Below are 15,380 nucleotides of genomic sequence, written 5' to 3' on the forward strand. Positions count from 1 at the left end.
GTATGGCTCTCAACATATTAAATACTACTTTAATTCATTTATACTATAGTTGATATTTTAACATATATGCTAATAAGATCTCACCAAATATAGACATTTGGATTACACATTCATATTTATAATTTAATACGTGGAAAACCAAAAAAGTTTGATAATTTTCTGAGATTTATTAACCGGGGAAAGAATAAAGGATTTTCTGATATAGTTCACGTGTATTTTAGGAAGAAATCTGTAAAAGCCCTCAAGATGCTCTCACTTGAGGGTAGGAGAATGTGTGGAGGGAAATCTTTAATGATTTTCCTTTCTAATGTTTCTAATCTTGCTTTTCTCCTACTATTATATTAAATCAAAGACTGTGTTGTCACTCCCAGGTGAAACATAAACTCAGATGGAAGCCCACAGAGAGTCCTCAGATTTAACACAAACACCTTTTGCAGTCTGAACAACAGCTACTTTGTATGGTTTTCACTTTGGAGTTATGCGTTCAGTTGACCTAACCATGCTTCTAACAACAGAGTCATCACACCGTTCTCTGTCTTAAAATTCTTCAAAACACACACTGTTGCCTCACTGGAGTGCTAGCCATCTTTTCTGTATACTGCCATACTTGGCCACTACCTTTTCCCCTTTGCCATCTAACTCCTATTTCTTTCTTATGTCTTAGTCTTCTCTAAAATGCCTCTCCCCTAAATGCATCATCTCCTGATCTCCTGTGAGTTCCCCAAGCATCTCATATGCAGAGTGCTGCCATTTGATCATGAACAAAACAGACCTGATCTCAGCTTCATGGGCTACATAGTCAAGCTGGGAAAAAGGCCTTAGCGAACAGAAATAATTAACACAATTATCAAAAGTGTTCAGAGTATCTTAACAGAGAAAAGAGGGAAGCATGGCAATGTAGAGCAGCAGAGTGTAACCCAGAGCAATGCTGGGGGAACGTCCTTGAGGGACTTCCCTGGTGGTCCAATGGCTAAGACTCTGCGCTCCCAAAGCAAGGGGCCCAGGTTCCATCCCTGATCAGGGAACTAGATCCAACATGCCTCAGCTGAGAGCTCACATGCCACAACCAAATCCCGCAAGTCATAATGAAAGATTCCACATGCCACAACTAAGACCCGGGGCAGGCAAATAAATCAATGAATATTTCTGAAAAGTCCTCCGTGAGGATGTCAGGACTCCATCATGGCTTTGGCAAGAAAATCAAAATGTATTCAAGACATTCTAGTGGGAGGGAGCAACATATACAGAAACACCTTAAGGCAAAGGAGAAGGGGGAATCTAGAATCTTTTAGGAACAAGGAGAAAGAGGGGCTCATGAGGATGGGCAATGCCCTGGACCCAAAGCATGCCAGCCATGGAGGTGCCCTGTTCCCATCCTCCCCACAAAGACCTCATTACTGAGCTGTAAGGAGGGCAGCTGACTCTCCTCGCCCAGCAGCAATCCCTTTGTGACACACCACAGCCTGCCTCTGGGCCCACACACTTCCCTGGCAGCCTCCAGCCTAAGTACAGGGGAGCGCGAGGGTATGGTCCTTTCTGCTCAATGCAGGAGTCCTCCAAAAGGTCCTCTTGCTCTGGGCCTCCAATGGCTCAGCCAACATTTTGCTCAGTTTGTTTCACAGATCAGAACACCTGATTACTCTACTCTCTCCTCCCAGCCTGAGGCTCTCTCTAGATTTTGGTTGTTGAGTTTGAGACACGATGGTTTGTTTTGTGATTCAGTGACTGAATACTGTATATAGATACTATCAATTAGACACAATAAATGACATTCACATCACTGCCTTCCCAGCTTCCAGTGGGAGCACTAGGAAAACTGAAACTACTGTGAAGATTTAGAACTTTCTTCGAAGAAATTCCACATCAGCTATGTCTGGATGAAGCTGATAACTCTAAGTAGGCTGTTTCCCCTTTTCCTTAAACAAACAGATAATTACAACAATTGGCTGCTGGAAGTGGCACATTTGGTACAGCTCAAGCCACCACAGAGATGAGAAATGTTCACTCAATTACTTGTGGTGAGTTTGTAGAGTGAACTACTTGTCAACTAACAATGGTTACAAAAGGCTTTCCCCTTCAAAGGGAGGAAAGGATTGACTCCTTCAGCTTAGTAAATATACTAAGAATAAATACTTAGAATAAATCTCCCAGAACTTCTGCAAAGGAGCAAGTTTTTATTAGGGGTGCCTCTCCACCACCAAGGCTGTCCCGCCACTGTGTACCAGCCGTGGAGTTGGACTATATGAGACTTGGGGGTTGACCTCACTCCCTACTCCAGTCCCAGATAATCAGGTAACTTTCATTATCCTGTGCTGAAACCATGTATAGGTTCATGGAGAGATTTCAGGACTGAGGTCTAATGACAGTGGCAAGTGACACCCCTACCTCTCAATCCCTCTGATGTGAAGGCATAAAGAAACTGCTACAAGCAGCCACTGCAGACAGTCAGGGAGACTGGACTGAAGGCAAGAGCTACCCAGAGCCAAGACATGAAGGAAGGAGACGTGAAATCTGCCTGCACTGGGTCTGAATTGATCCTTTCCCACTCAAATTATTGAGAAAAGGCTGAAACACTATCTTGTTGCACTTTGAAAACCATCCAGTGTACAGAGATGTTGTCCTTGTATTCTTCCTTTAAAATGACTTGTTGGGGGCTTCTCTGGCAGTCCAGTTAAGACTCTGTGCATCTACTGCAAGGGGCATGAGTCTGCTCCCTAGTCCAGGAACTAAGGTCCCACACGCCACACACAAAAAAAAGGTTTTTTAATAAAACGACACACTGATTATGTATCTCAGTTTATCTCCCTGTCCTTCCCAGGAAAATAAGTCAATTGTCTTTCAAAGCTTCAGGTTTAATTTTGTGGATCTTCACTGGATAAAGGCTATAAAAAGTTTACGTATCACTTCAACTGTCAAAAATACTGTAAAATATTAAAAATTACAAATGTGTGCATTAGCTAAATGATGTGATTATATGATTATACACTTGGATGCTAGGTGAAAATCACTACTGAATACCTTAAAGAGTCCATGCATGCAAAGTAACAGACGTTTCTCTCATTTTTAAAAAAGGTAAATAATATTTTATTTGTTTAAATAGGAATTTGGAAGGATGGCCAAATCCAGGCCATATTTGTTGGTCTTGCCTACATACCATATAAACACACACACATACACACACAGCTGTGCAGGGTAAAAGCAACTTGGGATGGAGAGCAGCCACTTCCCTTAGGCTGAGAATGAGCTGTCAGTTTTGACTGCTATATACAAGGTCCACTTCACACATTTAGGGACCCACCACTCACTGGAAGGTTCCAGAATCTGTGACCTCTGATTCAAGTGTACATGTTAATGTTTTGGCAACTAAGTACAGATTTATTCATATACTGAAGAAACCTGACAAGGGAATCCAGATAATCAGCACAAAAGCAAATAATAATTTCAGGTGAGTAAATATAGGATTTTTCACATCCTTGGTTTAAGATTCATAAACACCAAATAGGCATCGATCTTACCTGTAGGTCTTTTTCTTCTATCTTCTTTTGGAGCACTTCAAGGCACTTGGTAAAATCAGTATGGTCTTGATCAGGAGTTGAAATAATTTCACAGCCCTTTGTTAAACAAGATAAAAGGTAGAAGTTAGTAATGATGTCGATCGAGGAACAAGATCAAGAGCTATAAAAGTAAAGAGAAAGCATCACACGTATCCTATGATGCCTGTGTATACCTTGATCATTAAAATCATTATCATTATCTTTCTTATTTCACATAACAGGACCTTTCAGCAATGATGTTAGACTACTAAAAAAATGATCTGATTATGACAATCATTCTACCCAAAAAAAGTACAGCTAATACTACATTAATGGTCTTTAAAACTCACTGCTATGATAACATTCAAGATTAACATAAGGACATCGGTATGAGCATTATAAAATATACTCACAGTGAAATGACTTGAAACTAAAATGAAACTACTTCTAATAAGCGCTGAGTTTCTCTACTTTCTAAGTTTACTTACTTACATGAATAGAAAAACTAATACCAGCTAATGATGAACTGAGGAACTACATTTTAAGTAAAATCAAGTTAGCTGTCCTATAAAATTCCTTTATAACACCTTTTTTCCCCACGTAAAAAGAAGAAGGAAGAGAGATGCCTGTGTAAATACGCCTCTTGGATTATCTTTCGGACATAATGAAGTGAATTTATAAGTTCTTTGCCTCCTCTACAACAGATATTTTACCTAGTGAAAAACACTGAAATATATTTATAAAACGCCACACAAGTGCCAGCTTGCTGGCACTAGTGAACTGAGATGGTTTGAGAAACAGTATTTTGGAAATGACACCGTCTCCTCCAATGTCTTACAGAAGCAAAGGTATGTATAACCAGAGTACAATGAGACTTTGGACTTCTTAATTCAGGAATAAAACAATGTGAGGTCTCTGACAAACAGCTGAGTAAGGGAAAGTTAAATATAATCTAGTATATAAAGTTGCCATTCCAAGAGTTCTCAAGGATACAAAACACCCATACTGGCTCTTAAATTATTCCAAAAACCATTCTCAGTAGATTTAAAGGTTCTCCTTTAACTTCAAGGTCTCTTGAAAGGTGTCGGGCTCAAGCTGTGCTTCATTCATTTATGACTGTCCTACAGTGTAGTGACCAATGAAAAAATTAGTTTCTCATCATTCAAAAATATATTATGTCCTAAAAGATGCATATGTCATTTTTACAAGATCATCGATAAATACTTTCCTGACCCTAAAAGAACATTGAAATTTACTATAATGGCCAAGCAAGGATATAAAGTTGACTTCTCTCAGGCTAACATCCCTAAAAAAAAAAAAAAAAAAAAGACACAAGAATATGCCAGAGCATACAGGAATATTATCAGAGAAGAGGATATTAGATTGTCAACAAACCAAAAAACACTATATTGACACTTTCTGGAAGGCAGGCCTTATATTTTTATTACTGTTCCCAGTGCCTGGTACCAGTGTGCTATATAGGTAAGTGTTCAATAAATAAAATTCTTGAGGAATGAAAAGGTCTGTTGGCAAATGTAGTAGGAGAGCGTGGCATCTTATTTTACTGCCAAATATGACAATGATTAATTATCTTCCTTTTTTAAGTACTGACCAGAGAAATAATCACTCCAACAAAGGGAAACAAAGTTAAAAAGGCAAACAGAAATAGCAATACAAGAGATGACTAACAGATCATCTGCTTTCACTGTTATCATCCCAGAATCAACACAGATCCACGGGAAACCTTATAGCTAAAGAGAATCCAAGACATCACCTATGTAGCCCCACTATAATAGTCTGTAGATTAAGACAATAAAAAGAAGTTTAATTTGACTAAAAAACTGGACAGCAAGGTAGTAATTATCAGCAGGTCACATTTAGAAACCCTATTTCTTTACTCCCATGACATGGGAACAAATTCCTAGATAACTGAAAGACCAAGGTCTTCACTGCTGCTGCTGCTAAGTCAGCTTCAGTCGTGTCCGACTCTGTGCGACCCCATAGACGGCAGCCCACCAGGCTCCCCTGTCCCTGGGATTCTCCAGGCAAAAACACTGGAGTGGGTTGCCATTTCCTTCTCCAGTGCATGAAAGTGAAAAGTGAAAGTGAAGTCGCTCAGTCCTGTCCGACTCTAGCAACCCCATGGGCTGCAGCCTACCAGGCTCCTTCGTCCATGGGATTTTCCAGGCAAGAGTAATGGAGTGGAGTGCCATTGCCTTCTCCAAGGTCTTCACACATGCTTAGCTGCTCAGTCACCTACAACTTTTTGCAACCCCACGAGCTATAGCCCACAAGGCTCCACTGTCCATGGGATTTTCCAGGCAAGAATACTGGAGTGAGTTGCCATTTTCCCCTCCAGGGGATCTTCCTGAACCAGGGATCTAACCTGCATCTCTTGCGTCTCCTGAATTGCAGGCAGAATCTTTTACCACTATCCCCAGTTCTTACGATATCCCTACAGAAGCCCAGGTCTTATGATATCTCTCAAGTTGGCTCCACAGAATATTAAGAAAAAAGCTACTTGAACTATAAGACCTAGGCTTGAATAAAATCTTACTTCAGCAACTTAAGATGGACACGCAGAGAAGCTTAAGTCAGGACGCAGAGAGATTATCAGCACTGAAAAATTCAGACTGTATCTAAATTAACTACAAACGTCTAGAAACTCTAACCAAGGCATTTATTAGTCATCCACAGATTGTTAGAATGTTGACTAGTTTAAATGATCCTAATATTATCACAGAATGAGAATAAATTCACTAGAAGTAGAAACAGCTCCAGGAGTCCTCTCAGGGAAACTTTTGACACCTAGAAAGGAGATATGGAACATATACATAGGTCTTTGGCCAACAAAAGATGTTTTCACTGTGTTCTGGGTCTTACAATAATATTAATATCTAGAAGAGGAAAAATATAAAAGTAAAGATGAAAAACTATCATGATCCTGCAGACAAGAAAATAGTAGAAATGTGCTCATATTTATTTGTAATTATTGGTAATACAAAATAAGGTTCAATTCCCTGGAGTCATAAGAACTGGGCTTTATGAAGATATTCAAGATATCAGACTTGGCCAATTAAAGTATATAACATTCTAATAAACAGTTTCCAATATTAGTTTCCATTACATAGGTGTATTTTACATTAAGATATACAGGAATTTTCCAAAATTTCCATAAAATTCAACTACTACTATCTTTAATTTTTCTCAGTTGCCTTATTGCCGTATATATATATATATCAGAGAAGGCAATGGCACCCCACTCTAGTACTCTTGCCTGGGAAATCCCATGGATGGAGGAGCCTGGTAGGCTGCAGTCCATGGGGTCACCAGGAGTCGAACATTACTGAACGACTTCACTTTCACTTTTCACTTTCATGCACTGGAGAAGGAAATGGCAACCCACTCCAGTGTTCTTGCCTGGAGAATCCCAGGGACAGGGGAGCCTGGTGGGTTGCCATCTATGGGGTCGCACAGAGTCGGACACGACTGAAGTGACTTAGCATAGCATAGTATAGCATAGCATATATAAATATAATATATATGTTTTAGGATATATATTTTTTAGGATACAAATTATTATTTTATAAGCCAGAAAGTAGCTCCAATCTCATATTATGCATTTTTCTTGGGTAATTTTTCTCACTCTACAAATAGAAATTTAAGTAAGAATTCTAATAAATAGTTTGTTTTATGAATATACCACTTTTTTCAAAATGGATTATTTTTTTATAATACATTTTATTGATTCCTTTTTTTTATTGATTCTGTTTCATAGTAGATTGGAAAGAAAAAGACTTGGATTGACATTGCAAATTTCAGTGTGTCAAAATCAGAGCTATTCTGAATTTGTTCTAACCTAAAAAGGCTCTTTTGAAGATGTAGAGCCACAATGCCCAGTCTAAAATGCTCTTCAATAAACTGAGATTTTTTAGCCCTAACAATATAAAACTTAATTCTCTGAAAAATCAGAGAACCTCAAAAGTTATCTTAAAATAGGAATATTAAAATTGTGATCTATTGATAATTATCTTTCTCATTGAAGTCAATAATAAAAAGTAACATTTGATTACTCATCTTGTTATTTGACATATGAGTCACTTTATATAAATTATGATCTTGAATCTCGAAGATAACCTTATAAGGTAAATGTAATTATCACATTTTAAGATATGTAAACTGAAGTATGTGCTTAGTTGCTCAGTCAAGTCCCACTCTTGCCTGTAGCCTGCCAGGCTCCTCTGTCCACAGGGACTCTCCAGGCAAGAATACTGGAGTACAGAGAGTTTAAACAACTTGTCCAAGGTCACACAGCTGATAAGGATAGAGTATGTGATCAAAGAAGCCCATACTCTTCACCTACCATGCTTTGTACTCAACCCTGTTTACAATAAACTTTGGGTATTTTGGAAGTTTTAAGCAGAAAAATGCCTTTATAATTTATGAAAAGTGAAAAGTGTAGTCGCTCAGTTGCGCCCAACTCTCTGTAACCCCATGGACTCCAGCCCGCCAGGCTCCTCTGTTTATGGGACTCTCTAGGCAAGAATTCTGGAGTGGGTTGCCATTTCCTTCTCCAAGGGATCTTCCTGACCCCGGGATTGAACCTGGGTCTCCTGCATGGCAGATTCTTTACTGTCTGAGCCACTGGGGAAGCCCAATTTACATGACTCTTTATTTAATTGGTTTTCTCCAGTTTTTACCTGAAAAGTCTTTAACTGTCAGGCAGACATGAAACCTGCCTGACTGCACGCTGCTTCCATTGTAGCCCAGGAGGACTCAGCATATCCACAAACATCTGAAATGGGCAATAAATGCTTGGTTATCCTTTTCCTTCCTTTTTTCTGCATTTCCAACTATATATATAACTATATTGTCACTATATCATTTATGATATAACTCACTTTTTTGGCTATTAAACATCTTTCTGATCAATATCTCTGTGTAGAAGTGTTTATTTCTGATTATTTTTCTTAGACTTGAATCCTAAAAATGAAACTACTGGAAAAAATTATAAGAACCTTTTTTATGACCCCTTGATAGATTGCCAGAGTGTTTTCTAGGAAAGCTGAAAATACGAATATTCCTACTGGTGTATGATGATAAAAAAAGTTTCTTCTTTTAATATGTAATACTAGGAAAGATAATTCATCATGAATTTCTTAGGGTGAATTAATTTACTTGCTATACTTCCTTCTTAATTACAAACAAATCATTAAGGAAAAGACTTTCATTGGAGAGGAAGGGAAAATAAAGATAATTCTGGAGTGTGAAGCAGGGTTGGTACTGGAAGTGGTTTGCCCAACTGAGGACTAAGGTGCTAAAGGACAATATGACAGAAAAGGACACTTTTGGGATGGGAAATAGGTGTCAACCAAGGGTAAAGAGGAGGGGGCAAGAAGATGTCAAGATCATCTTTCAAGTTGGCTCTGAAAACATGAAATTTACTATCCCATCAAATTAGAATATTGGTAATTTTTTTTAAATAAAGCAATCATATAATATGAGTTTTGTGGTGTCTTAAAATTCTAGCTCCCACGCACTATTTTCCCCTCTCCACTACCAAAGCAGCCTTTCTTTTTGTATGTAGTTTTTCAGTCCCTAAGTCGTGTCCAACTCTTTGCGACCCCATGAACTGCAGCATGCCAGGCTTCCCTGTCCTTCACTATCTCCCAGAGTTTTCTCAAACTCATGCCCACTGAGTCAGTGATGCCATCTTGTTAGGATACATTCAAAAATATTTAGGGAGATACACTCAAGAGTCTTAAAAAATTGAATATATTACATTTTTAATAATAAGGTCCCATTATCTTTTATTAAACTGCATTGACCAGAACTCTGTAATAAGAAATAGCCTGCCAGATTAAGAGAACAGCAGGCATAATGCAAAATGACTTATACTCTGAATAATCAAAGATAGAGATCTAAAATTAGCCCAAACTTGTTCTCAAATTTGCTAAGCAGGGGAATAGTTACATAAAACCAATTGGAATCTAAATGATCTATGTTCCTTGATACAGGTATGAAAATTGGGTTTTTACCCTGTAGAGATGTTATCACAAAAGTAACTATTTCCCACTTGCCTCTTTATTGTATAAGGCATACTATGGTAGATTGCTACTTCAGTTTTATTTACCAGACTTCTAAAAACATTTCTACTTTTCAAGGTAGAAATTATCAAGTGACAACTGATGAGAAACAATTTCTTCAGCAAGAATGTCACATGATTAAACTCTTAAAAACTCTTAAGTAACAGATTGCCTAAAATAATCGTGTTCTCTTTCTGTTTTTCTAGATGGTATACAAAAGAAAAGAATAAATGTAATTTAACCTTGCAACAATTCTCCATTCAATCCCAAACACAGAGAGACATTCTAATCTGCTATAATCTTCACTGCCCTGGGTGTTGTAAAATAACCTTTCCTTTTAACATGGCATTGAACAAAAACTTTAAACATTTCAAACAAGAAAAGCACCACTTCTATTAACAGAAGTCAAATGTCATTTTAACACAGCACAGGGTCTCAAATGATGGCGTCTTGGCTAAAAGCAGAGTCAAGAGTTCCCAGTGGAAGAGGGTGCCTAAAAGATTTAACACATCAGGCTCAAGAATGCTTTTTTATAGCCTGCTTGCAAGGCTGACCTTTGGACTGGTCCTGGAGGACCTGAATGGCAAACAGTTGCCCACACTGACAAACAAACAACTTTCCCCAACAGTGGGTCACTGTGCCTGACTCATTTGTACAAACAACACGGTTTACACCGAGAACCTGTTTTGTTATGGTTGTTGTTTGCTTGGCCCCCAGTAAAATTTTGGGCATTAAGTCACCAATGAGTTCCCTGGTGGCAACGCATCACACTTACAATCTGATTAAGTGCATCCTCTGTGACTCCACTGGGAAAAGACTCTTTTGACTAGAGACTCATTTTCTCCATAATTTCTCCCCCAATGCCTTTCCCCTTAGCTGATTCTGCTTCCCAGCCTCTCTCTGTAATAAATCACAGCTGTGAGTCTGACTATATACCAAGTCCCATGAGTCCTCTAGTCAATTATGGATTGTGGAGCCCGTTGTGGGAACCCTCAAGCCAAAGAGCTACAGATCCTTCCTCCCTTAGGAGGCTTGAATAAGCTTCTACTTTATAATGTTCATACAAGCACACAGACCCAGAGATCTGGTCTTGTCTGGGTGCTGTTCCTTCACACCCACTACAAACATGCCAAGGATGGAACTGGTCTCCACTGGCTCTCTTCCGAGTCTCCCCAAAAAGGCAAGGATGTGGGTACGGAAGCACTGAAGGAATCAGGGTTGGGGGGTGCTCAATTACTCAGATCTCAGCAGACACAGAAAAGGGAAACTGAATATTCACAAAAGGAAGCTGCAAGATTTCCTCAATCTGTGAAACTGATTTTCACTTTACTTGGAGAAAACTCCTTTTCATCCAGAGAGTTATGGTGTAATGGCCAGAAAAGTGCATGCATTCTGTGGTCAGAATGCCTGCTTAGATCCTAGTTAAACCATTTCTGACCTGGTAAAGTTGGGTGAATTGCTCAACCTCTCTGCTTCCATATTCAACTGTAAAATGTAGGTGACAGTTCCAACCTAATAGAATGTGACGTAAGGATTAGTAAAGTGTTAGTTGCTCAGTCCAACTCTTTGCGACCCCATGACTGCAGCCCACCAGGCTCCTCTGTCCTTGGGATTCTCCAGGCAAGAATACTGGAGGGGGTAGCCATTCCCTTCTCCAGGCAGGCAGATTCTTTACCATCTGAGCCATCAGGGAAGGCTCAGACTGTAAAGAATTACATGAATTTATAAATGAAAGTAAGAAAGGATTATATGAATTTATAAATGCAAGTACATATAAAAGTGTCTGGTATCCTGGAAACACTTCAAAGTAATTACTGCCTAGTACTCTTTTCAAGATTATGTTGGGATGGGAGGGAGTTTCAAAAGGGAGGGGGTATATGTATACATATGGCTCATTCATGTTGAGGTTTGACAGAAAACAGCAAAATTTTGTAAAGCAATTACCCTTCAATAAAAAATAAACACATTTAAAAAAAGGCTCTGCTGAGACTTTCTCACACCAATCTTTAAAGGTAGAGAAAACCTGAAACACAACAAACTTGTAAGCAACCAACTATATTTCAGCCTTTCAGAAACCAATATACTACCCTAACTGTTAATGGATAAAGGGTAGTTTCTCAACAGTCCAACTCACTTGAGAAATATAATACTAAGGTAAACAAAATTAAAATTTTGGCAGACTTACTTAAAATGATACTGTGCGTGGTGAATTTTCAAGAGGGACCTACAGAATGTCAAATTTCACAAGTGCTTGTGATCACAGAAGTCTTTTTTTATACTAAGTATTGTGTGGCACTTCGTGTGAATCTTCTTTATACCAAGTATCTAAAGGCAGCATTAGACACCTGAGTCATACAAGCTTTCATGAGAATCTACTAATTGCTGGTATCCCAGAATGAATGACAGAATTCAGGTTGCAGGAGATCACATATTAATAGGAAAAGGAGGAATTATGATACAAATTAAAAATTAAAATTATGACAACAATTATTTCAATCAGGTTCTACAAGGAAAAAACAAAGGCAGGAATACGTAACAGCTACAGGTAGGGAACCTGTGGGAGAATTGATGAGAAGGGGGTTCCATGAGCCAAATGAATGAGGAGAGAGAAATGGTAACAGAGACCCCAGAGTTAGAGGAGAAGCAGCAGGCTGGTCTGGCCCTGGAGTCGTGGCTGAGGCACTGGAGAGGGCTCAGAAATTTAAAGAGCTTCCCTGGTGGCTCAGACAGTAAAGAATCTGCCTGCAATGCAGTAGATCTGGGTTCAATCCCTGGGTCGGGAAGATCCCTGGAGGAGGGTGTGAAAACCCACTGCAGTAAGCTGGCCTGGAGAATTCCAGGGACAGAAGAGCCTGGTGGGCTACAGTCCAGGGGATCACAAAGAGAAATTTAAAGGGCATAGGCTCCCCCTTTTTAAATGCCTTAAGCATGTTAAATTAAAACAAAACAGGCTTTGAAAAATAAAGACAATTTGAAAGGACTACAATTGAGACAAGCACAAGAAGGAAGGTGTATTCCTGAGACAGACTCACATAAGGTCCCCTGCCTGTCTCATCGTTTCCTTCCTGAGATGCTAATAAGCAGAAGCCAGCCAGTTGTAAGAATATAAAGTGAAGAACCTGTCACTCAGTTGTCAGTGGAAACTGCCTGTCTATAATTCCCTTAACAAAGCCTTTATAGCTCAGCATATGTTAATTAGTTTTAAAGCTTAAGCCTAAGAAATTACTGTACTCAGGGGATATATATGTGTGTGTGTGTGTGTGTGTGAGTTATCCACTTAAAAAAGTATATCGATAAATGGAATTGAGCTTTATATATTTACACAATTTTCTCCATCTGGCATAAGAGTCAAACTTGCTAATGTTTTAAATTTCTCCTAGTCCAGCTTGCCGTTTCTCTAAATTAATTAATTTTGGACTGCCCTGGTGGCTCTGATGATAAAGAATCTGCCTGCAATGCAAGAGAAGGTTCGATCCCTGGGTCAGAAAGATCACCAATATTACCATGTCTAAAATATGCTGACATCTGGCTGGGCAGAAGTGGGTGAGAGACATAGCTAAAGGAGAAAATAATAAGATACATGGGATTAGGCAGAGCAATGCAGATGTTTTTCACTGAAGATTAAAAGCATCTGTCCAGATTCTGTTAAATTTAAACAGAATTGAACCCAAGGCATTGTCAAACTCAAAAGAATGTTATCATTGATTTTGATTATGAAGCAAATTAATGTTCATAAATTATATACTTATGGAAAAGAAATGATTAGAAATCCCTTTAAAACCAATGTTACTAAGGATAGTTATTCAAAAGCTCGTAAGTAAACAATTTTGCAAAGTAAAACAAAATACTACCACTTTACATTAACATATTCTTTAAGCACTTCGAGAGCTCCTCCACATGTGTAACATTCAGTTCATCAGTTCAGTCGCTCAGTCGCATCAGACTCTTTGCAACCCCATGGACTGCAGCACGAAAGGCCTCCCTGTCCATCACCAACTCACAGAGCTTACTCAAACTCATGTTGACCGAGTTGGTGGTGTCATTCAACAATCTCATCCTCTGTCGTCCCTTCAATCTTTCCCAGCATCGGGGTCTTTTCCAATGAGTCACTTCTTCACATCAGGTGGCCAAAGTGTTGGCGCTTCAGCATCAGTCCTTCCAATGAATATTCAGGACTGATTTTCTTTAGGATGGACTGGTTGGAACTGCCTGCAGTCCAAGGGACTCTCTCAAGAGTCTTCTCCAACACCATAGTTCAAAAGCATTAATTATTTGGCACTCAGCTTTCTTTATAGTTCAACTCTCACATCCATACATGACTACTGGAAGAACCATAGCTTTGACTAGATGGACCTTTGCTGGCAAAGTAATGTCTCTGCTTTTTAAAATGCTATCTAGGTTGGTCATAGCTTTTCTTCCAAGGAGCAAGCATCTTTTAATTTCATGGCTGCAGTCACCATCTGCAGTGATTTTGTGGTCCCAAAAAATAAAGTCTCACTGTTTCCCCAACCATTTGTCGTGAAGAAATTGGACCAGTTGCCATGATCTTAGTTTTCTGAATGTTGAGTTTTAAGCCAACTTTTTCACTCTCCTCTTTCACTTTCATCAAAAGGCTCTTTAGTTCTTCTTCGCTTTCTGCCATAAGGGTGTGTCATATGCATATTTGAGGTTATTTATATTTCTCCCGGCAATCTTGATTCCAGCTTGTGCTTCATCTAGCCCAGAATTTCTCGTGATGTACTCTGCATATAAGTTAAATAAGCAGGGTAACAATATACAGCCTTGATGTACTCCTTTTCCTATTTGGAACTAGTCTGTTGTTCCATGTCTAGTTCTAACTGTTGCTTCCTAACCTGAATACAGATTTCTCAAGAGGCAGGTCAGGAGGTCATCATCAGGTGGTATGCCCATCTCTTTCAGAATTTCCAACAGTTTTTTGTGAGCCACACAGTCAAAGGCTTTGGCATAGTCAATAAAGCAGAAGTAGATGTTGTTCTGGAACTCTTTTGCTTTTTTGATGATCCAGTGGATGTTGGTAGTTTGATCTCCAGTTCCTCTGCCTTTTCTCAATCCAGCTTGAATATCTGGGAGTTCACAGTTCATGTACTGTTGAAGCCTGGCTTAGAGAATTTTGAGCATTACCTTGCTAGTGTGTGAGAGGAGTGCAATTGTGCGGTAGTTTGAGCACTCTTTGGCATTGCCTTTGAGATTGGAATGAAAACTGACCTTTTCCAGTCCTGTGGTCACTGCTGAGTTTTCCAAATTTGCTGGCATATTGAGTGCACAAATCTTTTAGGATTTGAAATAGCTCAATTGGAACTCCATCACCTCCACTAGCTTTGTTCGTAGTGATGCTTCCTAAGGCCCACTTGACTTCACATTCCAGGATGCCTGGCTCTAGGTGAGTGATCACACCGTTGTGATTATCTGGGTTGTGAAGATCTTTTTTATACAGTTCTTCTGTGTATTCTTGCCACCTCTTCTTAATATCTTCTGCTTCTGTTAGGTCCCTACCATTTCTGTCCTTTATTGAGCCCATCTTTGCATGAAATGTTCCCTTGGTATCTCTAATTTTTGAAGAGATCTCTAGTCTTTCTCATTCTATTATTTTCCTCTATTTCTTTGCACTGATCACTGAGAAAGGCTTTCTTATCTCTTTGCACTTATATGTTTGCACTGGTCACTGAGGAAGGCTGTGCATTGTCACCTGCTTATTTAGCATATAAAGAGTACATCATGAAAAATGCCAGGCTGTATGAAT

The 15,380-nt window shown here is 39.1% G+C and overlaps 1 protein-coding gene across 9 annotated transcripts in view; it reads right to left on the reverse strand.

The window, feature by feature from the left end:
• The window catches only part of TPK1 (thiamin pyrophosphokinase 1), a 386,269-nt gene that overhangs the window by 180,576 nt on the left and 190,313 nt on the right, over positions 1-15,380 (reverse strand). For all 9 annotated transcript variants that reach the window (XM_044947010.1, XM_044947011.1, XM_044947012.1 and 6 more), the window contains one exon: positions 3,516-3,611. In XM_044947010.1, coding sequence (XP_044802945.1) covers positions 3,516-3,611 — 96 coding nt within the window. The remainder of the gene's footprint in view (positions 1-3,515; positions 3,612-15,380) is intronic.

The sequence above is a fragment of the Bubalus bubalis genome, chromosome 8, assembly GCF_019923935.1.
Source record: "Bubalus bubalis isolate 160015118507 breed Murrah chromosome 8, NDDB_SH_1, whole genome shotgun sequence".
NCBI lineage: Eukaryota > Metazoa > Chordata > Mammalia > Artiodactyla > Bovidae > Bubalus > Bubalus bubalis.